General features: G+C 44.3%; 2 protein-coding genes across 6 annotated transcripts in view; one reads left to right on the forward strand and one right to left on the reverse strand.

The window, feature by feature from the left end:
- The window catches only part of LOC138651021 (uncharacterized), a 47,581-nt gene extending 43,906 nt beyond the window's left edge, over window positions 1–3,675 (forward strand). For both annotated transcript variants that reach the window (XM_069740948.1, XM_069740947.1), the window contains exons 10-11: window positions 2,281–2,424; window positions 2,562–3,675. In XM_069740948.1, the coding sequence (XP_069597049.1) occupies window positions 2,281–2,424; window positions 2,562–2,831 (414 nt within the window). In that variant the 3' untranslated portion in view covers window positions 2,832–3,675. The remainder of the gene's footprint in view (window positions 1–2,280; window positions 2,425–2,561) is intronic.
- A 6,747-nt stretch (window positions 3,676–10,422) lies between these two features.
- LOC138651386 (cyclin-dependent kinase 11B-like) overlaps window positions 10,423–26,730 on the reverse strand; it is a 51,394-nt gene continuing 35,086 nt past the window's right edge. For all 4 annotated transcript variants that reach the window (XM_069741557.1, XM_069741559.1, XM_069741558.1 and 1 more), the window contains 7 exons: window positions 16,490–16,595; window positions 15,724–15,845; window positions 15,293–15,400; window positions 14,837–14,953; window positions 11,329–11,477; window positions 11,020–11,209; window positions 10,423–10,758 (listed from right to left, as the gene is read on the reverse strand). In XM_069741557.1, coding sequence (XP_069597658.1) covers window positions 10,666–10,758; window positions 11,020–11,209; window positions 11,329–11,477; window positions 14,837–14,953; window positions 15,293–15,400; window positions 15,724–15,845; window positions 16,490–16,595 — 885 coding nt within the window. In that variant the 3' untranslated portion in view covers window positions 10,423–10,665. The remainder of the gene's footprint in view (window positions 10,759–11,019; window positions 11,210–11,328; window positions 11,478–14,836; window positions 14,954–15,292; window positions 15,401–15,723; window positions 15,846–16,489; window positions 16,596–26,730) is intronic.

Below are 26,730 nucleotides of genomic sequence, written 5' to 3' on the forward strand. Positions count from 1 at the left end.
ATGCTTGAAACGCACAGTCACCGCCTTGGAGACCCAAGTAGCAGAAAAAGCTGGGCAAAAGGCAAAACCTGCCTCCTCAAAAGCGGACCTTGCCACAGATGCTATGCGTCTATCCGTGGGGTCCTTAAGTTCAGCAGACTCTGCAAGAAGTGGTCACCCTAGATTAGCGAGATACCGAAGTGTCTACCAGTGGAGTAGACCAGGACAAGGCGGTAACCCAAGGTCGTCTGGACCACCTTCATTACCAGCCATATTCGTGTGGGGTGGCTGGAGGATCTGGTTCACTCGCAGCGGCAATTGGAGTTCCTGGGGTGCTAGTAGTCACGCGCACGGGAGAGCTCAGAAGGGAAGGAGCACGGTTTTACTTTTTCAACACAGAATTGGCTGGAATTGGCTGGAGATCGGATTCCATGTCATGTTTGGAAAGCCCCTGATGTGTCTGAATAGTGGAACCCCCCAATTCTAACTGAAACCCTAACCCAAACACACCCCTAATCCCAAACATAACCCTAACCACACCTCTAACCCCAACCGTAAATGTAATCCAAACCCTAACTGTAGCCCTAACTTTTGCCCCAACCCTAACGGAAAAATGGAAATAAATACGTTTTTTAAAAAAAATTTATTAATTTTTCCCTAACTAAGGGGGTGATGAAGGGGGGTTTGACTTTTTTGCGGAATTTATGATTCGCAGTAGTCACACACTAAAAGACGCTTTTTATTGCAAAAAATAGTTTTTGCGTCTCCACATTTTGAGAGCTATAATTTTTCCATATTTTGGTCCACAGAGTCATGTGAGGTCTTGCTTTTTGCGGGACAAGATGACGTTTTTATTGGTAACATTTTCGGGCACGTGACATTTTTTGAATGCATTTTTTGAATTCTGATTTTTGTGAGGTAGAATGAACAAAAACCAGCTATTCGTGAATTTCTTTTGGGGGGGGTGGGGGAAGCGCGTTTATACTGTTCCACGTTTGGTAAAATTGATAACGCAGTTTTATTCTTCGGGTCAGAACGATTACAGTGATACCGCACTTATATTTTTTTTATGTTTTGGCGCTTTTTTATGAGAAAAAACTATTTTATATATAAAATAATTATTTTTGCATCATTTTATTCTGAGGACTATAACTTTTTTTTATTTTTTGCTGATGATGCTGTATGGCGGCTCGTTTTTTTGCGGGACAAGATGACGTTTTCAGCGGTACCATAGTTATTTATATCCGTCTTTTTAATCGCGTGTTATTCCATTTTTTGTTTGGCGGTATGATAATAAAGCGTTGTTTTTTGCCTCGTTTTTTTTTTTTTTTTACGGTGTTCACTGAAGGGGTTAACTAGTGGGACAGTTTTATAGGTCAGGTCGCTGCAGACGCAGTGATACTAAATATGTGTACTTTTATTGTTTTGTTTTTATTATTTAGATAAAGAAATGAAATTATTGGAACAATATTTTTTTTATTATTATTTATTTAGGAATTCTTTTTTTTTTTATACATGTGAATTTTTTTTTTTTTTTACATTGCCCCAGGGGGGAACATCACAGTAAAGTGACAGATCGCTGATCTGACACTTTGCAGTGCACTGTGTCAGATCAGCGATCACACAGGCACTGCAGGGAGGCTTCCCAGCGCCTGCTCTGAGCAGGCGCTTGAAAGCCACCTCCCTGCAGGACCCATTTTGGATCCGGGCCTTCAGGGAGGAGGTATGAGACCCTCGGAGTAACGCGATCACATCGCGTTGCTCCGAGGGTCTCAGGGAAGCATGCAGGGAGCCCCCTCCCTGCGCGATGCTTCCCTATGCCGCTGGAATGCTGTGATCATTTTTGATCGCAGTGTGCCGGGGGTTAATGTGCCGGGAGATGTTCGAGACCGCTCTTGGCACCTAGTGCCGGATGTCAGCTGCGATAGTCAGCTGACACCCAGCCGCACTCCCCCCGTGAGCGCGGCTGATCGACTATGACGTACTATCCCGTCACTGGGAATTAAGTCCCAGGTCACCTCGACGGGGTGTACGTCCTATGGGATTAAGGGGTTAATAGCCCATCATGGCAACGTTTCGGTTCAAGAGTGAGAACCTTTTTTTGAAAAAAATCTCTACACAAGGTTTGTTCTTTGCCTGGAGGGCTTTGCACCCAACCTGTGATTTTTTTTTTTAGTGCTGCTCTTACTTTTTTTTTTTTTTTTAAGAATATATATTAAACATCTTAAAGTTACATTTTCCTATGGTAGTCATAAAAAAATACTGTTGTTTGACTACATGACTTTTTTTTTCTGCTTATAGATTAAAAAGAAGTCAAAGTGGCAAATGAAATTGGCATCGCAGAAAATCAAAGATTCATTAGACACAACTATGGAGTTGATCCACAGTTATATCATTCTTTTTCCGCTGTTTTCGCACCATAAGAACCACCCTGTAGAAGCAGAGGTAACAGAAAACAGAACTTGTCATTGTGCTGTAATTTTTATTATAGCGTTATGCTATTGCTTGATTTTTTTTTTATATATTTTTTTTGTAAATTACTTTTATTTCTAATGTATAAACATCCCTGTCTGTTTATGTAGGAGACTCTTACAAAGGAAAGAGTTGACCCAAGAATAATTAAGAAGATTACAGAATTATTTGAAAGCGGAGTCAGCAAAAGGCGAGACATTAAAATATTACTCGACCATTTCGTCCGCTTTGAGCTCTTTGTGGGGCAGGACATTCCCGTCAATTCACGAAGACGATTTTTCCCCTCTTTGAAAGACATCAATAACATAACGAGACGAGGTACCAGCAAGCGGAAAAGCCCTGCCGTGGACCAGAACACAGAGACCCATCTGCTAACATAATGATCACCAGAAATCCCTGCTCTCGGGTTATAGTCCTTTTATGTTTAATCTGGTTTTTATTGAAAAGAAATTTGGAACAATCGAGTAACAAAAGATTCAGCAACATAACGATTCCAAAAAGAAATCTCATTTACAACTGTATATCAAGACCTGTAGCCATCAAGTCCCAAAATAATAGAACTTTCAAGTCAAAAGTCATTTTCAGTCAAGTCTAACAAACTCTGAAAATGAAAAACCTCATAAATCCATGGCGGATGTAGGTATCCCCTATCTAGGGAGACTGTATGACCTTTGGCGATACATATGAAGTATCTTTGGAAAGAGAGCGACCCAATCAAGAGAAGCTAGGTCACTCCAAATAATAATGGTGTAAACACGAAAGGAAACAATGAGACGAAGGGGGGGGGAAAGAAAAAAGTGGGGGGGACCATGAAGTCTGATATAAAAGGGGCAACTTTCACCCCTATAATGACGTCCGTCTAACCTGTATTGTTCAATCTATCTTCCTTTTGGCTTAAAAAAAAGGGATTGAAAATCCTGAGAGTCCATATACAAAATCCAAGGACTCCAAACCTGCAGATATAGTCATTTTATAAGCTGACCAAGGAAGAGAAGAAGTCAGCGGATTGTCAGAAAAAGACTTGATATGCCCTTGCACTTTACCTATTATATGGATGGACAAATGTGTGATATTCAGTTATCGACGCTTTTATAGTAGAACAAGAAACTAGCAAAACCATTGAGGACGCATCATGAATGTTTGCGGGAATGGAGACCGGTGCCCAAATTGTTTTATGTTGGCACTCCTGTTTTTTTATGTTTTTATTAAAGTTTTTTTCATCATAAAGGATACTCACAGCAAAAGAACACAAACATAAATCCCATACCAAAGTACAACAACTCATAACTACAGTTGTGGCCAAAAGTATTGACACCCCTGCAATTCTGTCAGATAATACTCAGTTTCTTCCTGAAAATGATTGGAAACACAAATTCTTTGGTATTATTATCTTCATTTAATTTGTCTTAAATGAAAAAAACACAAAAGAGAATGAAGCAAAAAGCAAAACATTGATCATTTCACACAAAACTCCAAAAATGGGCCAGACAAAGGTATTGGCACCCTCAGCCTAATACTTGGTTGCACAACCTTTAGCCAAAATGACTGCGACCAACCGCTTCCGGTAACCATCAATGAGTTTCCTACAATGCTCTGCTGGAATGTTAGACCATTCTTCTTTGGCAAACTGCTCCAGTTTGACAGAATTGCAGGGGTGTTAATAGTTTTGGCCACTTCTGGACATGTAGAAATGAAGAGCAAGGGCTCGGTCCAGTAAAGAAAGGGCTGACATGTTTGGTTAATTATATACCGCTTGTTCAAGAGTACAATGAAGATGAAGTCCAACAACTTCCAGTGCGATACTTAGCAGGTTGTCATCGCATGTGTGACCACAATGACTTCTACGTTCTAAGAATTAGACTTTTAAAATAGATCCAGGCGACATTTCACATCAATCTACGAGGCCTATCGTTTTGCAAATTTAGATACTGGGTTTCTCTTTTAAACAAATACTTCTTTCCAGGTTCAGCAACCAGTTTATCTTATTTATACATTCAGGAGCTGTAGGGATCTTGTCAGATATCCAATATTGAGCTATCAATTTCCTAGCCAGATACAAGATTCGAGAAATAGCAGTTTTCCATATTCATCAGTAATCAGGTTTTCAATGTACCCCAATATGCAGACCAGAGGTGTGAGATCTATTCCTACTAAGTGAAAATTAAATATAATGTTCAATACGCCTTCCGAAAAGGATTCTAATTTAGGGCAAGACCACAGGAGATGTGTCACGCTGGTGGATCGTGGACTCATGGGCCAGGCTTACCATGGAGGAGCGTGGCCAAGCAGCTACCTGGTTTTTTACTAGAGCCTCTGATGGTGGAGGCTGCAGGTGGCCACCAAGTATCACTTCAGGGCAGTCCCCAGTACTGTGGCAGCTGATCCCAAGGGTAAGGATAGTAGTCATGGGTAGAATGGAAATCTGAGTCGGTTCAGTCAGCACAGGACCAAGTTCGGACAGGACAGGAAGTTCAGACGGGACAGGTTCTGGAACACTAGCAGAGGTTGTAGATGCAGGTTCAGACAGTGCAGATCCTGGAACACTTGGAATGATGGGTAGCTGGTTTAGACTAGACAGGTTCTGGACTCCGGTTTCGGCAGGACGGGATCAGGAGCAGACAGGATGGATGCAGGTTCAGAAGGGACAGGTTTAGGTACCGACAGAGCGGTTTCTGGTTCAGGTACCGACAGAGCGGTTTCTGGTTCAGGTACAGATAAAGTGGTTTCAGGTTCCTGGACCCCAAGGCAGTTTCAGGTGCCGATAGAGCGGTTCAGAATTTTGGTTAAAGTACTGACAGGGCGTGTCAGGTACAAGCAGGTTCGCTCAGGAATCTGATTCAGGGACTGGGACCTGACAACAGACTTAGCAGCTTACTGACCAACTAAACACAAATGTTGCATAAGCACCTCCCTACAGGGGAATGTGCCTTAAATAAATACTTTAGAGCAGGGGTCCCCAACTCCAGTCCTCAAGGCCCACCAACATGTCATGTTTTCAGGATTTCCTTAGTCTTGCCCAGGTAATAATTGCATCACCTGTGCAATGCAAAGGAAATCCTGAAAACATGACCTGTTGGTGGGCCTTGAGGACTGGAGTTGGGGACCCCTGCTTTAGAGCCTCCCAGCCATTGGTTGGGGACTCAACAGGAGTGTGCACTACCCCTTTAAGAGGCAGGGATCGCACGTGCAACCAAAGTGCTCTGACAGAAGACCTACGTGATGTTTCCAGGGACACGGGAGCCAGAGCAGAAGACATAGCTGGACGGTCAAGGCAGTGAGCATGTCAGCGTCTCAGCTGGGAGAACGGAGAGGAACCATGCAGGAACTCTGGTGTTACAATATGTAATGAGTCTGCTAAGTTTGTCTTACATCTAGCACAGAATGGGTGTGGTCTGAGCCCAATGTCAAATTGGAATTTAGGCATTCTATAAACTGGATATATTAAATATAATTGGGATAGTCTGAAATTCACTTAAAGATAGTTGGGGTGTCCTATCTAAAATGTCCTGCCAGTGTTCATCTTCAGTAGGGACTATCAAGCCTTCCCAGTGCATGGGAGGTTTCATCAGAAATAGTCAGGCGTGCATTATATAATACTGATATCAGACCGTTGGACCAGTGTGAAATGGCTATTCTATGTACAATCATGTTTTTCGATAGGGATAGGTCTTCAGTGGACCCTTCTGCTTGATATGCGTGTCTTAGTTGAAGGTATAGAATTCAGAATGTGGCAGCCCTGATTCTGTTTGCAGTTGAAAAAATTTCATGAGAAGATAATCTATTAAAATTAGATAATCTGGTTATCCCTCTAGATTTCCAATTCCCAAAGCCCTGAAATCTTAAAGGTTAGTTAGCCATGGTGTTTCCCAGACAGAGGTGTATGGAGTTGACCTTTGTATGCCTTGGAACTCGCTTACTTTCCACCAGAGTCGATTAATGCTACTTGTACGGAGTATACACGAGGAGGCCTTAAACTTGTCTGCTTCTAAAGTTTTGTATAATCTTGGGGTATTCTAATGATATAAAATGCGACGTGGCGCTCCCCCCCCTCCAGAATAGCCTGGAAGAAATCATTACCATAAAGACAAAATATAACATTTCTCAGCAACAAGATCATTAATACGAGGCATACAGGTAGGATCAACTTAACATTTCTACTACCTGTATGCCCATATTAATAGGTCTTATACATCCCAGTGGGTGACAGATTCTCTTTAATTGAGGCTACATGGCAGGGAGACCATACGGGATAAATGTGGTCTAAGTACCGTAACTGTTTCCCCCATAGGTTCTTGGAATATAATACGGTCTCCTCCCTTGGATTCCGGTGTGCTGTGGCTTGTTTAGTGTGACCTCTGGCAAACGACTTACTAAACTAGCAAATAAACTAAGGGAAAGTAATAATGTATTACAGTAAGAAGAAAACCCCCATAAAAAATAGATACTTTATTAGATAACAATAATTGAAAAAGTAAGAATAAAAACCTACAAAACCCTATCTAATGCGTTCAGTCCTTAAGGGGAGAGGAATATAATCCCCTACAATAAACCCTAATACATACTGGAAACAGGAACACATGGGCTACTTGCACAGTGAACAAGTCTGTATGATCATGTTCACACACCACCAAGAAACCTGAAGACACAAAAGAGAATAGTAAAACCAAAAACACTCAGTTTGAAAAAATGTTGCAGTAATCCGCAAGTGCTAGTAAAAGATGTAAAAAACAGGGTATTTGGTTGATACGTTTTTTGCAAAAAATGTATACTAAGCTGCTCTACCAATCTTCACGGTATACCCTTATCAGAGCAGTCCTAACTAATGTATGCAATCCCTATCTGATGTATTTAAAAACCTGATCATCTGTATATAACCTGTGTGAACAGGGTTCAGAGAGGAAAAATCCATGTGTGCATACAGGGTAGAACAGCTATTGTGCAGATAGCCCAAGAGGAGTGGTGGAACTCCCCAGTCTTGTAGACACAAGAGAACAATTATGGAAACAGGAACACATGGGCTACTTGCACAGTGAACATGTGTTCCTGTTTCCATAATTGTTCTCTTGTGTCTACAAGACTGGGGAGTTCCACCACTCCTCTTGGGCTATCTGCACAAAAGCTGTTCTACCCTGTATGCACACATGGATTTTTCCTCTCTGAACCCTGTTCACACAGGTTATATACAGATGATCAGGTTTTTAAATACATCAGATAGGGATTGCATACATTAGTTAGGACTGCTCTGATAAGGGTATACCGTGAAGATTGGTAGAGCAGCTTAGTATACATTTTTTGCAAAAAACGTATCAACCAAATACCCTGTTTTTTACATCTTTTACTAGCACTTGCGGATTACTGCAACATTTTTTCAAACTGAGTGTTTTTGGTTTTACTATTCTCTTTTGTGTCTTCAGGTTTCTTGGTGGTGTGTGAACATGATCATACAGACTTGTTCACTGTGCAAGTAGCCCATGTGTTCCTGTTTCCATAATTGTTCTCTTGTGTCTACAAGACTGGGGAGTTCCACCACTCCTCTTGGGCTATCTGCACAAAAGCTGTTCTACCCTGTATGCACACATGGATTTTTCCTCTCTGAACCCTGTTCACACAGGTTATATACAGATGATCAGGTTTTTAAATACATCAGATAGGGATTGCATACATTAGTTAGGACTGCTCTGATAAGGGTATACCGTGAAGATTGGTAGAGCAGCTTAGTATACATTTTTTGCAAAAAACGTATCAACCAAATACCCTGTTATTTACATCTTTTACTAGCACTTGCGGATTACTGCAACATTTTTTCAAACTGAGTGTTTTTGGTTTTACTATTCTCTTTTGTGTCTCCTAATACATACTGGTAGAATGCCCCACACGGAAAAATGTAGAAAACCTAACAGACATGTGATAAAACAATTTGTGATATCAAGTAGCAACTATAAGGGTGTATTGATATAGGTGGAAATATCCCTACAGGCTACAAAAAATATATACCTACAAGCTGATACTACCTAGATGCGGAGGTTGGCACCCTAAGAGAAGTATCGAGAATGGCGCCCCCGCTCGTACGATGACTATCCCTGGTCCCCTACCTTCTCCCTATAAGAGATAGGTAACAAAACAGAAGGCCAGATGGCTGAAAATAACTTGTGGAAATATGTGATACCAATAATACAGCAACACAGGCCCTCCCCTCCAATGTGATGTAAGACCCAGGGATAGAGAAAACTAATTATGATATCACTATATATATCATAAATGAAAACTACAGGACATACAAAATAAGTAAACCAGTACTATTGTTTGATTCATAAAGAATCCATAGCCAATGCTACTCAGGACTGACTAGTAATATACATATACCATATAGATAAACAAAACAGCGCCACCACAAACATCTAGATAAATATCAAATAAATACATTCAGCAATGTGGATAATGCAGTTAGTATACAATACAGTCAAGATAGTGATGATATACTCATCTACTGCATTCAATCGTCCACAGCTGATGATCAATCCAGATGTAGTGACTCAAAACACGATGACTGCGCAAACAACACCTCCAAAACACCTCTCGACGCGTTTCCCCCACATAGCTGGGTTCATCAGGAGAGACCAGATAGCGACCTGGCAGTAACAAATTGCAAAGATAGGGCTGCACCCTAGGCAATCTCAAGTAATGAGCACTTGCGCTCATCACTAACAGTTATATAATCAATATGGGCTTAAAGTGCAAACTCCCAGCTTTAATTTGAGGGTATTCACATCCAATTCTGTAATGGGCTGTGGGGACTATTCTTTCAAGTTTATTTTTTAAAGTAAAGCAGTTGAATATTCTGCATTGGCCAAGTCATCACTAGATCTAGTTATAGCTAGATGCCCATTAGGTTAGAATTAAGCAAAGTCGTTCAACGTAAAAAGCTGCTTATTGGGTGGAGTTATAATAATAATTATTATTTATATAGCGCCAACAAATTCCGCAGCACTTTACAATTAATATGATAAGGGACCACTATATAAAATCTGACAGCAATGCCGAGATTGGCCGGCGTCTCTTCCTACCCGAGGGTGACAGTTTCATATATTCCTAGAAGTGGCCTTTTTGGTGTATTAATGTAGGTGACCCGCGGTCTCTGGGTTCCCCAATGACAGAAACTAGAAAACCTTTTTTTAAAACTTTATTCTTTAGCTGCCATAGGAGATTTGAGCCTGCGATCAATACCACAGCATTTAGTGAAAAGATCACAGTTCTATGGAAGAATTGCTATTACAAGAGTAACTATAGAAAAAAATTCCACATGAAAATTATGTACAAAATTAAGTCAGCAATTCTATTGGAACAGCACTATTCTGCGTGCACGTTTTTCTTGAGCTCACATATAACTTATTTTTTTTGGAAGAATTTTCATGAAAATTGGCTGCAGACAGGGGTTACTTGATCAATAACAAAAATTGCCACTACAGGTGTAACTTGTGCTGGTAAGACAGAACCCAACTTACTGGGTGATATTCGTTAAAACTTCTTCTGTCAGACAGTACTAATTCCTTGTAATTTTCCCTTATGGGCCCGGCTGCAGACCTTTGATCTGTCTTGAGCTTTCTAGTATCACTATCACGGAATAAGATCTGAACTAGTGATGAGTGCAAGTGTTCGTTACTCGAGCTTGCCTCGGGCGCTCGGGTATGCACAGAGTATCGCGGGTGCTCAAGTGACATGTTCGAGCCCTGCAGCCGCATGTGTCGTGGCTGTTAGACCGCTACAAAACATGGGGGAATTGCCTAACAGCTGCGAAACATGCAGCTGCAGGGACTCTAACAATGTCACTAGAACACTCGTGATGCTCGGTGCGTACCCGAGCACCCTAGGCAAACTTGAGTAACGAGCACTTGCGCTAATCACCATTCTGAACCTATTCCTCCTACTGATGACTGAAGGTGAAATTTGTTAGGAAGAAAGGACCAACAGTGATTTAAACTATTAAAAATTGCATTTTAATTCTACAAATGTACAACAGTGAAAAATAAATACGTCAAAGACGCCAGTCCCTGCTCATGTGTGATGGTCCTCCACTGGAATACAACGTTCATGATGTGACGTAGTGGTGGACGCGTCTGTATTGTAAAGTGTCGGGGGTCCTGGGACCCGAATCCTCATCGTCATTATTATTGTTTGTAAATTGGAAAACCGAAGTCTATTTCATGTCCAGCAGACTTAGAACTTGAGGCTGAAGCCGGGTCCGGCCGCAGATGCCCCCTGATTGGTGGTGGTAAGGTGAAACCCTGTGTCCTTGAGATCATCGTCACCCTGGAATAAAAGGGAGAATATGACGATAGAGGTCAATACACACGAGCACAGAAGGGAAAGACCATCATAGACATGGTCAATGCTTCATTTGTGAAGATGTTATTACATGTTATTGTGGATTTCATCCTTTCAATGCAAAGAGTAAAAACTGCAACATATCAGATTTTCCTCAGTGAACGTCCACATTAATGCCCCCATTACTAATATTAGCTCAGGTCAGATCAGTACTAATGAATGTAAGTCCTGGGTGGACAAACTTACCAACTGACTGTATCCGAGTCCACCCTCGGGGGGCCGAGGGCTTGTGGCACGTTTCACTCTCGGCTGTTCGCTTTTTGCCGGCCACGTAGGAAACATGGACGGGTCAATTGGCAGAGGCGTCTCACCGAAGTATTCGTGCTTTAATGCATCATCTGCAGAAATTCGTTTTGCAGGACAGTAGGTCAGGAACCTGGGGAGGGGGACACAACACAACATTATTTGGTAAAAGGAACCAGGTACAGCTGTTTTCTAATGATTCCCTCCACTATAAATGGAGACCAAGATCATATGCAGCCATGAAATACTTACTTGTTCATGAGGTCAAATCCTTGGTCTGACAGCAGAGCCCCAAATCTCTTTCGGAGGTTGTTGTAAGGATATTCGGAGAAGGTCATTTTCTTTATCGCTGGAAGCTCATTGTAACCGGGCCAGATCTTCTCACTTGGGGTTCCGAGATCCTGGAAACAGAAATACGGTACAGCTGACTGATAACTACACACAGTATCCAGAAGAGCCTGGTAACATCGATAACACAAATACATGAGATACGAGAGGTCACACGACCATGAAAGATACTGACAATACTCTCCATCATACAAAGTACATGTGGGGGTTCAACGCCTGAGACCTCATTAGTTGCACACAAACTATTGTGTCACTTCATATGTTGACTCCAACTTTCTTTTTTCTGGGTTGCCACATAGCCATTACAGCAACCAACCAAATGCTGCTAAGTGAAAGCCGGGAAAAGCCTTCCAAGACCAAGTGCTTCATTGGAGGACACAGGAAACCATGGGTGTAAGCTACTGCCACTAGGATGTGGACACTATGCACAAAAAAAAGTTAGCTCTTCCTCCGCAGGATACACCCCACCGACCGGCACTAGGTTAATCAGTTTTAGCTTAGTGTCAGTAGGAGGTGGACATGGGTTTTTCACTAGACCCATATATACCTCGGTTTTCCAGTAAAGTCTTTTTTTCAGAAGGATCTTTTTTACCTCTGGAGGGATACAGTGTGAACAGTCACACTGTACTTCCACGTAGAGACTAAGAGTACGGAGTGTACTGCCACCCGGTATCCTCATACGTCTATCCAGCAGGACCCCAACCTCTAACACATGAGTGTTCAGGTGATCCGAACATGGTCCTGGCCCCTTCTACCCACTCGTCTACCAGAGCCTGTCGGTTTCAGGAGGCATGGCGTCCCTCATACTCAAGATTCTTGGACGTCTTCAGGATGGAGAGGTACATCTCCCTTTCTCTCAGTCAGGTTCCGGTCCAGAGGTGTCAGAGGAGAAGATTTGGATAAAGAAGATTCGGATAAACAAGAAAGATGACGATAAAGATGAAGAGAATGAAGACATAGAGGAAGATGGAGGAAGAGGACAGAAGAGGATGGATGAGTCTTACTACCCCACTCTCCCCTAATTTTTTAAAAATAGGTTTTGAAGTTACATGGATTTCTACTTAGGTTTAGGCTGTTTTAGTCTATATGGGGCCTGTTTCTGCCTTTATTCTGGCTATTGGTGGCACAGGGTTACCTGACAGGCAATATCCGAGTCTCAGCGCCGCCCTCCCCTGTCCCCCTGCCTCTAATTTAGTCCCTGGCTTCAACGCGATCTAGTCCCGGCGTTTTGGCCCAGCCCCCTTCTCAGTATCTTCGGGTGGGTTTTTCTCTCGCCTGTTGCTGACACACCACCTCTTCCTGGCCCCGGCGGTCACCTCCGCCCACTCCATTGAGAGGTTTTCTTATGCCTCTTTGTAGCGGCAGTTAGCTCCGCCCCTCCTTCCGGCCTCAGTGAGTGGCTTCTCAGTCCCCGCCCCCTCCTCTCTCTGCAGCTCGGTATTTGTGCGCGTTTTCTTGGCACTGCCGACCCTCCTCTTCCTCTCTGGACCCGGAAGGTGGCTTATCTCTGCAGGACCTGCATCTCTCCGCCTGTAATAGCCCTGCAGCCCTGCTCGTCTCCTGGACTTCTGCCTGGGAGCAGTTTTTTCAGGACCTGAATCTTCCTGTGAATATCTCTGCTCTGCAGACTGACACTCTCCTTTGCTGATATTATTCTGTCCCCTAACCTTCTTGAATCAGTTAGTGGGTCTGTTTCTTATCATGCCTAAGGCCGGGTTCACATTGCGTTAATGGTGTCCGTTAGACGGACTACGTTACACCGCGGCGTAACGCAGTATGTTAACGCTGACATTAATTCCTATGTCGGACGCATCGCTAGCGCACGCCCACAATGGGCGTGCGCCAGCGATGTGCCATCATTGAGTGACAGACCCTGAGACGCGGGCTGCAGCGTTTCCGGGTCCGTCACTGCTAGCACAGATAGAGCTAGCAGATGCTCTATCTGCGCTAGCGCGATGGAATGTCAGCACTTGCGTTAACAGCAGCCCGTTAACATATGTGTTGAATGGGCTGCTGTTAACGCAATGTGAACCTAGCCTAACTCTAAAGGAGACCACTCTTGCCCTTCTGCTTCCTCTTCTTCTTCCTCTGCTCTTGTCAGGGAATTTGCTCTTCATGTAAAAGCAAACTCCCTTCAGGTCAGGTCTTTTCTCCAAGTGGTAGAGCATGCTGCGCCCCCATACCGGACACCTGTGGACCCCTGGGACCTCAATCTAGTCTTGGAGGCCCTTAGGAGTTCTCCTTTTGAACCACTACAAGAGGCCTCTCTGCCCTTTCTGTCCTGGAAGGTGGCGTTTCTTGTGGTCATCACCTCCATCAGGAGTGCCTCAGAGTTGGCAGCTCTTTCCGGTCACCCTTTTCCTGGTTCTCCGCCATGACAAGGTGGTTTTACGGCCTCTACCTTCTTTCCTTCCCTAGGTGGTGTCCGCCTTTCACCTAAATCAGGATATCATCCTCCCTTCCTTTTGCCCGGGTCAGACTCCTCCTCTGAAGCATTCACTGAACAGGTTAGACCTGGGCAGAGTCGAGCGGGTCTATCTAGCTAGGACTGCCCAGTTTTGGAAGACAGACTCTCTGTCATTCCAGAGGGAGCTCGTAGAGGTCTGCCGGCCTCCAAGGCTACGATTGCTCGCTGGAGCCGAACGGCAATTTTGGAGGCATACCGGGTTAAGAACAGAGCGCCTCCCCCTGGGATTAAGGCACACTCTACCCGGGCAGTTGGCGCTTCCTGGTCGGTACGCCATAGGGCATCCACCCTGCAACTCCGCAAAGCGGCAACCTGGTCTTCCATCCACACGTTCGCCAAATTTTCCAGAGTCCACAAGTACGCTTTGGCAGATGCCAGCCTAGGTAGAAGGATCTTGCAGACGGCAGTGGTGAGTTCTCGACCTGAACGGAGTTTCTGCTGTTCCCTCCCCAGGGACGTCCCTTGGTTTCCTGTGACCCCCAATGAAGCAATAGAGAAAACAGGATTTTTGGTTACTCACCATAAAATCTGTTTCTCGGAGCCTTCATTGGAGGACACAGCACCCTCCCAAGTTTATCAGCTCTGCTTACTGTGTTACATTGTTACAGTTTGAGTTGTGTTTGTTTCTTTTACTTGTTGCTTCTCCGTATGCTTTCACACTAACTGAATATCCTAGTGCCAGTCAGTGGGGTGTACACTGAGGATGATGAGCTAACTTTTTTTTTGTGCATAGTGGCAGCAGCATACACCCATGGTTTCCTGTGTCCCCCCAATGAAGGCTCTAAGAAACAGATTTTGCGATGAGTAACCAAAAATCCTGTTTTATAGCACTACGTCCTAATCTACACTTATTGCCAGCACAGGTTACAGGTGATAGACGCCTGCTGATCAACGTCATCCACTTCTGTAGTGCTTTCCTTTAAGCACAATTAAAGTCAAATTTACCTTAAAGATTTTGTTGATTTGATCAATCTCAGATTTTCCGGGGAAGAGCGGCTTTTGGGTCAGAAGTTCTCCAAATATACAGCCAACTGACCACAAGTCTATGGCTGTGGAGTATTCCTGGCAAGAAGATATTGAAAAGAATGAAATTATAAAATAACTAAAAAGACTTGAAAACTAAGTCTAACCCTGCAACACTTTATGTAATGCTTAGTATAACATAAATGGAAGCATGCAAACCGTCCTGACATATGTATGGACCTCCACATAGCAAACTACAAGGACACCCTGTGTAGTCCGATCCTGCCGCATACCATCCATGTTCGGTAGATTAGTAAGAAGTGGCGGCGTACAATGTAGAATTTACATAGCTGTCTCATCTGATTTTAGATATATTACAGCATTAAAAAAAATGGTTGTAAAGGTGACAAAGTCTATCAGTCTATCAGTGACATGTACCTTAGCACCAAGTAGAAGTTCTGGAGCTCGATACCATAAGGTGACCACGATGGGAGTATAAGGCTTTAGAGGAGAGCCATATTCACGAGCCAAACCAAAATCTCCAACCTGTTAAAATAAAACAACTAAAGCCAATGAAATATGCAAAACATTAGGACTGCAAAAAGATAGATGGATCTCATATACCATCTCTTTTGAAATATCATTATAGTAAATATTATCAAGATTTCTATCTCTTAATCTACACATAAAACTCCATAAAGAGCAGCGTCCGACGTTCCTAACCCTGAAACCCCTAATTACTATGATATGTCACCAACGTGTAATTGCCAGAGGTCCGAGTGCGGGGACCACCGCTGCTCATTAGTAATACCATGCAGCTTTGCCTTCTTCCAGGAGGCCGGATGGAGACGAGGCAGAAGACGTCGTACCTTTAATATTCCAGCATGACTGAGCAGTAAATTCGACGTCTTGAGGTCCCTGTGAAGAATCCAGTTATCATGGAGATGTCGGACGCCCCTTAACAGCTGAATCATAAGTGTCTTCACTTCACCTGCGGAGGGAAGAGATGGGCAAAGGGTTTTATAGTCACTTTTTACTTTACTAAAATAACATCTAGTTGGAATAATCTGTCCTCCACTAATAAGTAACAGACGTCAGCTGGAAAAAGAAGAGAAGACAGAACTTACTTCAGCGATTAATTCATGTTCAACAGTTTTAGGACTTCAATTCCAGTTCTGAGAAGTTTAGGACTTTTAAAAACTTGTTCCATTTTTACATGAGGACTGAATTGTGGGACGTTTTATCATTAAGTAGATGGAGGACATCAGTGACAGATGACTACAACCTCCAGTACAGAGGACACGGTTATTCAGCAGGGTATACTATGAATGAAACCTGGAAATTATGGTGCAACAACCTGCCTGGCAATATCTAAAATCTGGATGGATCCCTGTCCGTAATGTCCAGTATTCATACTGACAGTGATAGGAAAATCAACCCAGAGAGATTTTCTAGTGGTTTACTATCATTGTCAACGAGTGGAAGAATTTGGGAGACAGAAATCAGCAGTGTGAAGGCGCTGTAATGCTTAATGGAGAACAGTGGCTTCTTTTTTGGGGGGGGATCATGGGGGTTGTGAATGTGAAACCCTGAACCATTGCCCACGAGGGCACATAAATCCATCTATTCATCTACCTGGTAGGAAAGGCTGTTTCATGGTCTCCATAAGTCTTTTCAGATCATGCTCCATATAGTTCATCACAATGTAGATTTTGTCCATATTGCTCCCAACAACAATTTCCTGGGAAGAAGAAAAAAAAAGCAGCTCAGGGTAATAGCCGAATCAGAATTGTTTTTCAGCCATATCTCTGAAAAGTACATTGTTTATCAATACATGAATGTACCGATTAAAGTGTCCCCTTAAATAGATAGTACCATGCTGACTAGGTGGCTGGGATCTACCAGCTGGTAATCTCAAGAATCCCAAGAATAGTGGTGCCTCATCCCCATTGCCGGAGCTGTCCCTTACAATAAAACCAGTAGGGGACTTAAAAACAAATGAAATCGCCGTATCACCCATTGATTTTTATAGCTAGTGATTTTGTGCAGCCACTCCTATGCAGGACATGTTTCTGGGATTAGTGGATGTGCTCACAGTTGAACCATAAAAAATCTATTGTGGAAAACACCTTCAAAGTTAATTGTAGTATCTACAGAGTAAGCGATCACCTGTGCACATGAGGAATAACACTACTTTGGGTCACCATATGCCTTGCAACCACGCTTACATTTTGCAGGCTCTAATGTTCAGTTGCCTCTGAGCTACCGTATATACTCGAATATAAGCCGACCCCCCTAATTTTGCCACAAAAAACTGGGAAAACTTAATGACTCGAGTATAAGCCTAGGGTGGGAAATGCAGCAGCTACCGGTAAATGTCAAAAGTAAAAATAGATACCAATAAAAGTAAAATTAATTGAGACATCAGTAGGTTAAGTGTTTTTGAATATCCATATTGAATCAGGAGCCCCATATAATACTCCATAAAGTTTGATGGCCCTATAAGATGCTCCATATTAAAATATGCCCCATATAATCCTGCATAAAGGTTAATAATGGCCCCATAAGATGCTCCATAGACACATTTGCCCCATATAGTGCTGCACAAATGTTATGGCCCCATACACACACTTGCCCCATATAGGGTTGAGCGAAACGGATCGGACAAATAATAAATAAAAAAAAAAAAAAAAAAATCGCCGACTTTCGGCAAAGTCGGGTTTTGTGAAACCCGACCCGATCCTAGTGTGGGATCAGCCATGAGGTCGGCGATCTTCGCGCCAAAGTCGCGTTTCGTATGACGTTTTCAGCGCCATTTTTCAGCCAATGAAGGAGGACGCAGAGTGTGGGCAGCGTGATGATATAGGTCTCGGTCCCCACCATCTTAGAGAAGGGCATGACAGTGATTGGCTTGTTTTCTGCGACGTCACAGGGGCTATAAAGGGGCGTTCCCGCCGACCGCCATCTTACTTCTGCCGATCGTAGCATAGGGAGAGGTTGCTGCAGCTTCATCAGAAGAAGAGATATAGTTAGGGAGGGAAGATTAACCCCGAAACTGCTTGTGCTGTAGCGATTTCCACGGTCCAACACCACCATTTGTTTGCAGGGACAGTGGAGTTTATATTTTTGTGCATCAGCTCTGTAGCTTATTAGGCTGCCTTATAAGGCTCCCTGATAGCTAATTTGCTGTTTGTACGCCGCTGTGCAAACCAACTGCTTTATTAAAAGCAAAAATCCTGTTGCTCCTTTCTGCACAGCTATCTTGTTTCTTTGTCCACATTTTTGTGTGCAGCAGTCCTTTTTATTGCTGCCATACTTGTCCTGAGATCATTGTAGGGTGATTGAAATTGTACTACAGCCCTTGTATTTTTTCATATATCTTCCAGCCATGTTCTGCCACTTACATTGTGTAGTGTAATACACTGGGCCTGAGTTTTGGTTCAGTCTCCCAAAAAAAAAAAGAAGGGAGATTTAAATTCTCCACAAGTTTATATACACCTTCTACCTGGTTTTACAGTACCATATAACGGTTGTTATTTTGGTTACATTCTCCCAAAAATGAGGAAGTCTGGTGGAAGAGGCCGTGGGCGGTGGTTGCGAGCTGGTACTGATGGTGGTGGAGCATCTGGTGGTAGTGGGAAAAGCAAAATAGCACAAAAGGCTCGAGGTGTTGAGCCAGCGTCATCATCTGGCTACACAATTCCTCGAAGGCTCCCTTATCTGGGAGTAGGAAAACAGCTTTTAAAGCCGGAGCAGCAGGAAAAAGTTTTGGCTTTCCTTGCTGACTCAGCCTCTAGCTCTTTCGCCTCCTCTTCAGAAAGTTCCAAATATAAAAGCAGCGAGTCGTCAGTGGATGCTCCCGGTCAGGAACAAGTCGCTTCCTAGTGTCCTTCACCCAAACCAAAAGAGAAGGATGCGGCAGGCGACACTACAGGTTACTCCATGGAGCTCTTTACACATACTGTGCCTGGGTTAGAGAGGGAAATTGTTAAAAGCCCATTACAAGATGAATCGGACATGGAGTGCACTGATGCACAGCCACAGCTAGATTATAATGCTGTTCCATTGACTCAGATCACTACATTGCCCTCGCAGTGTACTGAGCTAGAATCTGACCCTGATGAGACTATGGTGCCCCATCCCGAACGCTATAGCACCTTACACGGTGACACAGAGGAAGGTGCACATGACATTGAAGAGGAGGTGATAGATGACCCAGTTGTTGACCCAGATTGGCAGCCTTTGGGGGAAGAGGGTACCGCTGCCAGTAGCACAGAAGCGGAGGAGGATGATCTGCAGCAGCCATCTACATCACAACAGCTTTCATCTGGCAGGCCCGTATCTGGCCAAAAACGTTTGTCAAAACCAAAAACAGTTTTAGGACAGTGTGGCCATCCGGTGAACGTAGCACAGCGTGCAATGCCTGAAAAGGTGTTCCATAGTAGGAAGAATGCAGTGTGGCAATTTTTTAACCAAGATCCGAATGATCAGTGCAAAGTTATCTGTAAGAAGTGCTCAAAGACATAGTAACATAGTAACATAGTAACATAGTTAGTAAGGCCGAAAAAAGACATTTGTCCATCCAGTTCAGCCTATATTCCATCATAATAAATCCCCAGATCTACGTCCTTCTACAGAACCTAATAATTGTATGATACAATATTGTTCTGCTCCAGGAAGACATCCAGGCCTCTCTTGAACCCCTCGACTGAGTTCGCCATCACCACCTCCTCAGGCAAGCAATTCCAGATTCTCACTGCCCTAACAGTAAAGAATCCTCTTCTATTTTGGTGGAAAAACCTTCTCTCCTCCAGACGCAAAGAATGCCCCCTTGTGCCCGTCACCTTCCTTGGTATAAACAGATCCTCAGCGAGATATTTGTATTGTCCCCTTATATACTTATACATGGTTATTAGATCGCCCCTCAGTCGTCTTTTTTCTAGACTAAATAATCCTAATTTCGCTAATCTATCTGGGTATTGTAGTTCTCCCATCCCCTTTATTAATTTTGTTGCCCTCCTTTGTACTCTCTCTAGTTCCATTATATCCTTCCTGAGCACTGGTGCCCAAAACTGGACACAGTACTCCATGTGCGGTCTAACTAGGGATTTGTACAGAGGCAGTATAATGCTCTCATCATGTGTATCCAGACCTCTTTTAATGCACCCCATGATCCTGTTTGCCTTGGCAGCTGCTGCCTGGCACTGGCTGCTCCAGGTAAGTTTATCGTTAACTAGGATCCCCAAGTCCTTCTCCCTGTCAGATTTACCCAGTGGTTTCCCATTCAGTGTGTAATGGTGACATTGATTCCTTCTTCCCATGTGTATAACCTTACATTTATCATTGTTAAACCTCATCTGCCACCTTTCAGCCCAAGTTTCCAACTTATCCAGATCCATCTGTAGCAGAATACTATCTTTTCTTGTATTAACTGCTTTACATAGTTTTGTATCATCTGCAAATATCGATATTTTACTGTGTAAACCTTCTACCAGATCATTAATGAATATGTTGAAGAGAACAGGTCCCAATACTGACCCCTGCGGTACCCCACTGGTCACAGCGACCCAGTTAGAGACTATACCATTTATAACCACCCTCTGCTTTCTATCACTAAGCCAGTTACTAACCCATTTACACACATTTTCCCCCAGACCAAGCATTCTCATTTTGTGTACCAACCTCTTGTGCGGCACGGTATCAAACGCTTTGGAAAAATCGAGATATATCACGTCCAATGACTCACCGTGGTCCAGCCTATAGCTTACCTCTTCATAAAAACTGATTAGATTGGTTTGACAGGAGCGATTTCTCATAAACCCATGCTGATATGGAGTTAAACAGTTATTCTCATTGAGATAATCCAGAATAACATCCCTCAGAAACCCTTCAAATATTTTACCAACAATAGAGGTTAGACTTACTGGCCTATAATTTCCAGGTTCACTTTTAGAGCCCTTTTTGAATATTGGCACCACATTTGCTATGCGCCAGTCCTGCGGAACAGACCCTGTCGCTATAGAGTCACTAAAAATAAGAAATAATGGTTTATCTATTACATTACTTAGTTCTCTTAGTACTCGTGGGTGTATGCCATCCGGACCCGGAGATTTATCTATTTTAATCTTATTTAGCCGGTTTCGCACCTCTTCTTGGGTTAGATTGGTGACCCTTAATATAGGGTTTTCATTGTTTCTTGGGATTTCACCTAGCATTTCATTTTCCACCGTGAATACCGTGGAGAAGAAGGTGTTTAATATGTTAGCTTTTTCCTCGTCATCTACAACCATTCTTTCCTCACTATTTTTTAAGGGGCCTACATTTTCAGTTTTTATTCTTTTACTATTGATATAGTTGAAGAACAGTTTGAACAGTTGAAGACCTTTAGCAGAGGGAAGATTCTCCAAAATTTAAATACAACGTGCATGCATAGACATTTAACCAGCATGCACTTGCAAGCCTGGACTAACTACCAAACGTTCCGTGCCGTTGGTGCACCTGCTCAGAATGAAGGTAGTCAGCAACGCTACATTGCTTCCCTCACTGTAAGCCCACCGGTTAGGACACCACCAGCAGCACATGTGGAGGTATCCTCGCAAGGCCAAAGCAGTCAGGGAATCACAAGGTTCTTGGTAGGAAACACTGTATGTAGGCCAACATCAAGAATACCATCACCAACCCTCTCTCAATCTGCCATGTCCACCACCACCCCCGCTAGTTCCACCATATGCAGCTCTCCAGTCCAGCTCACCCTACAAGAGACTCTCGTTAGGAAAAGAAAGTACTCATCCTCTCATCCACGTACACAGGGTTTGAATGTCCACATTGCTAGACTAATCTTGTTAGAGATGATGCCCTACCGGGTTGGTTGAAAGCGAAGCTTTCAAAGCCCTGATGGCCTACGCAGTACCACGCTATGAACTACCAAGTTGACACTTCTTTGCGAGAAAAGCCATCCCAGCCCTCCACCAGCATGTCAAAGACCGCATTATCCATGCACTGAGGCAATCAGTCAGTAGAAAGGTGCACCTCACAACAGATGCATGGACCAGTAGGCATGGCCAGGGACGTTACGTCCACCACATCAATGTGGTGGATGCAGGGTCCACAGGGGACAGCCATAGTGGGACAGTTCTGCCTAGCCCACGGTCTAGGAAACAGTTTGCTGTAGGCGTTCACCACCCCTCCTCCTCCAGAAGCGAAAGCTCGTCCAAAGAGCGCAGTCGCATGACCACTCCATCCGCAGCTGCCAGTGTTGCACACGAGGTGTCCCATTATCGAACAGCTAGTGGGAAGCGTCAGCAGGCTGTGTTACAAATGAAGTGTTTGGGCAACAACAGACACACCGCGGAAGTACTGGCCGAGTACTTGCAGCAAGAAACTCAGTCATGGCTGGGCAGTGTACATCTTGAGGCAGGCAAGGTAGTCAGTGATAACGGAAGAAATTTTATGGCTGCCATTGCCCTTTCAGAACTGAAACCCATTCCTTGCCTGGCTCACACCTTAAACCTGGTGGTGCAGTGCTTCCTGAAAAGTTATCCAGGGTTACCAGCCCTGCTCCTGAAGGTGCGAAGACTTTGCTCGCATATCCGCCGGTCGCCCGTACACTCCAGCCGTATGCTGAACCATCAGCGATCGCTGAATCTTCCCCAGCACCGCCTAATAATCGACGTTACAACAAGGTGGAACTCCACACTGCACATGCTTCAGAGACTGTGCGAACAGAGGCGGGCTGTCATTTATTTGTGGGAGGATACACATACACGGGCAGGCAGTTGGATGGCAGACATGGCGTTGTCAGGTGTGCAGTGGTCGAAGCTACAAGACCTCTGTCAAGTCCTTCAGTGTTTTGAGGGATGCACACGGCTGGTAAGTGCAGATGACGCCATCATAAGCATGAGCATCCCCCTAATGCGTCTGCTGATGCAAAGTTTGACGCACATAAAGGAGCAGGCGTCTGCACCAGAGGAAGAGGAAAGCCTTGATGACAGTCAGCCATTGTCTGCTCAGGGAACTCTCCTGGATGAGGTGGCGGATGAAGAGGAGGAGGATGATGTGGATGAATATTTATGGGAGGATGCTTCTCAGGGGGCAATACAAACTGGTGGCGTTGCAAGGTCGGGTACAGGGTTTTTGCGGGACACAAGTGATGTTGATTTGCAAGAAAGTGCTCCTCAACCCAGCACAAGCAGTGAATTGACACCTGGAACATTGGCCCACATGGCTGAGTATGCCTTGCGTATCCTAAAAAGGGACCCCCGCATTATCAAAATGATGACCGATGACGATTACTGGTTGGCCTGACTCCTGGATCCACGATATAATGTAAAATTACAAAATATCATGCCACATGAGAACCTTGAGCAAATATTGGCTATCAAACAAGCAACTCTTGTAGACCGTTTGGTTCAGGCATTCCCAGTACACAGCGGCGTTGATGGTTCTCACACGAGCTGTAGGGGGCAACAGGGCAGAGGTGTTAGAGTTGCACAAATCAGAAGTGGCGTTGGACAGAGGGGTTTTATGACCACGTTGTGGAGTGATTTTGCAATGACCGCAGACAGGACAGGTAGTGCTGCATCAATTCAAAGTGACAGGAGACAACATTTGTCCAGTACGGTTATGAACTACTTTTCCTCCCTTATCGATGTTCTCCCTCACAGGTCTTTCCCCTTTAATTACTGGGCATCTAAAATAGACACCTGGCCAGAATTGGCAGAATATGCATTACAGGAGCTTTCTTGCCCAGCTGCTAGTGTGCTATTAGAAAGAGTCTTCAGTGCAGCTGGTTCAATACTGACCGAAAAAAGGACACGTCTGGCTACCCGAAATGTTGATGATCTAACCTTTATTAAAATGAACCAATCATGGATTTCCCTTAATGGTCCGACTCCCCCCACAGGGCTGTGATCACCACTTGGCGCAAGCACCCGTGCGAGTGCCGTTTGCCTGGACAGGTGGGTGTGCCCACTCTTGGGCGACGGCACTGGCACAGGGTCCCTCATAGTACAATGAAGTGTCTCTGATGGTGGTGGTGCACAACCAACGTCAGACACACCGTCGTAATATGAGGGGCCATGTGCCAGTACCGCCGCCCACGAGAGAGTGTTCCCCCCAGCTCTAACAGTGCTCTACCACTTGCAATACTTACCTCTCCCTGCTCCACCACTGTGTAGTCTTTGCTATTAAATCCTTCAATGGCACTGCCAATACAAATTTGTTGAAATGACAGATGATCGTAAAAATATACAGGGGCCCTGGCCTCCTTTTAGACCAGTTAATACTTTGCGCCAACTACCACTGTCTGCTACTCAGCAGAGGAGCCCACCCCTGTACCTAGCTATGCCGCCTGTTTATTTATGAATAATTTTTTGGCAGACATTTAGCCCACTTTATTATTTGGGCCTACTAACTGTGTCAGCCACTCATTACAGTTGTCCTCCGCTGAACAAAGCAATGCTGCCTTTTTAGTCCTGTTACCAATTATGAACTGCATTTAGCCTACTTACTTATTTGGGCCTAGTAACTGTGTCAGCCCTTCCTTACAGTTGTCCTCCGCTGAACGAAGCAATGCCACCAGTTTAGTCCTGTTACCAATTTTGAACTGCATTTAGCCTACTTACTTATTTGGGCCTACTAACTGTGTCTGCCTCTCATTACAGTTGTCCTCCGCTGAAGAAAGCAATGCCACCTGTGTACTCCTGTTACCAATTTTGAGCTGCATTTAGTCTACTTTATTATTGTGGCCTAATAACTGTCTGTGACACTCATTACAGTTGTCCTCCACTAAACAAAGCTATGCCGCCTGTTTAGTCCTGTTACCAAATTTAGACTGCATTTAGCCTCCTTTTTAATTTTGGGCCTACAAACTGTCTGCGCCACTCATTACAGTTGTCCTCCACTGAACAAAGCTATGCCGCCTGTGTACTCCTGTTACCACTTTTGAACTGCATTTAGCCTACTTTTTTTATTTTGGGTCTACTAAGTCTCTCTGCACCACTCATTACAGTTGTCCTCCACTGAACAAAGCAATGCTGCCTGTGTACTCCTCTTACCAATTTTGAACTGCATTTAGCCTACTTTTTTATTTTGGGCCTACTAACTGTGTCTGCGCCACTCATTACAATTGTCCTCCACCGAACAATGCTATGCCACCTGTTTAGTCCTGTTACCCATTTTGAACTGCATTTAGCCTACTTTTTTTTTTGGGGAGGGGGGGGCTATGTCTGTGTTTCCTCCTCATCCTGCCCATTGCCCAGCCACTGCTAGATGAGTCTGCTGGTACATTGACCCAGACCACTACCTTCCCCTTGCACTCTACACAGCCAGAATCTGACCCTGCTGAATGTCAGGTTCCCCTTCCCGCATACTATACCACCTTACACGGGGACAAAGAGGAAGGTGCAGATGAAAGTGCAGGTTCCTTCATCAGGTGGGGGGGCATACTCGTTGGCACTGGCACTGGGCCCCTCACAGTACGCAAAAGTGTCTCTGGCAGTGGGAGGTGCCACCCGCCGTCAAACACACCGCTGTACTATGAGGGGCCCTGTGCCAATGCCAACTGGTGGGCCACCCCTGCTTGCTCAGCATCACAGCACTTGCAAAGTTGAAATACTTACCTCTCCCTGCTCCACTGCCGTGACGTATTCCGCGTTTCCTGGGCCCACGAAAATCTTGGGCCAGCCCGCCCCCCCGCAACTTTAGCCAAATGACCCCGTTTTCAATGCCTATTATTATAAAGTAAATTAAGATTGACAAGCTTCAGTAATACGAATTGATGTTTTTGGCATTAAAATGGGCACTGTAGGTGTTTTCCTGTCCTTGCATTAGGTTTCGTGCTTCAGTCGGCCCCCGACTTTTTTGCAATAATCAGCTGATTTCACCTGACCCGACTTTTGAGAAAGTCGGGTTTCGTGAAACCCGACTCGATCCTAAAAAAAGTAAAAGTCGCTCAACTCTATCCCCATATAGTGCTGCACAAACGTTGATTATGGCTCCATACAGACACTTGCCCCATTTGCTGTTGCTGCGATAAAAAAATAAATAAATAAAAAAATCACATACTCACCTCTCATCGCTCAGGCCCCCGGCACTTTCAGTATTCACCTGCTCCACGTTCCGGCGCCGCTACGTCTTCAGCGTCTTCTGCACGGACGTTCAGGCAGAGGGCGCGCACTAACCACGTCACCGCGCCCTCTGACCTGAGCGTCACTGCAGAAGACGCTGAAGATGGAGGATGGAGCGGTGCCGGAACAAGGAGCAGGTGAATATCGCGCAGCGCAGCACTCCCCATTATACTCACGGTGCTGTGCGGTCCCTGCACGTCTGTTCCCTGGCGCCGAAATAATTTATAATTGGCACACTCCAGAAATGTGATGCAAAGGGGAATATTTAATGTACATACAGTAGTCACAAACGTTTCGGTCCGCGTGGACCTTCATCAGTGTGCTAGATATATAGCTGAGGTGATGTGAACCACATAATGGGCCCCAATACAGTTAGTTTGCATCAACTGGAGAGTGTTGAGGAAAACACTAAATGATGTGGAAGTCCAGCCGTTGAAGGAAAGGAAAAAGGCGCGCAGAAGACTGGTGCAGCTACACGGTATCCACCGCAAGTAGACAGTCCACTTTTTTGTTAAGTGTATAATTCCACATGTGTTAATTCATAGTCTTGATGCCTTCAGTGTGAATGTACAATTTTCATAGTCATGAAAATACAGAAAAATCTTTAAATTAAAACTTTTGGTCTGTAGTGTGTGTGTGTGTGTGTGTGTGTGTGTGTGTGTGTGTGTGTGTGTGTGTGTGTGTGTGTGTGTGTGTATATATATACACACATACATATATACATACACACACTGCAGAGGAGGAGCCACA

Source organism: Ranitomeya imitator, chromosome 10 (genome assembly GCF_032444005.1).
Source record: "Ranitomeya imitator isolate aRanImi1 chromosome 10, aRanImi1.pri, whole genome shotgun sequence".
NCBI classification, from domain to species: domain Eukaryota; kingdom Metazoa; phylum Chordata; class Amphibia; order Anura; family Dendrobatidae; genus Ranitomeya; species Ranitomeya imitator.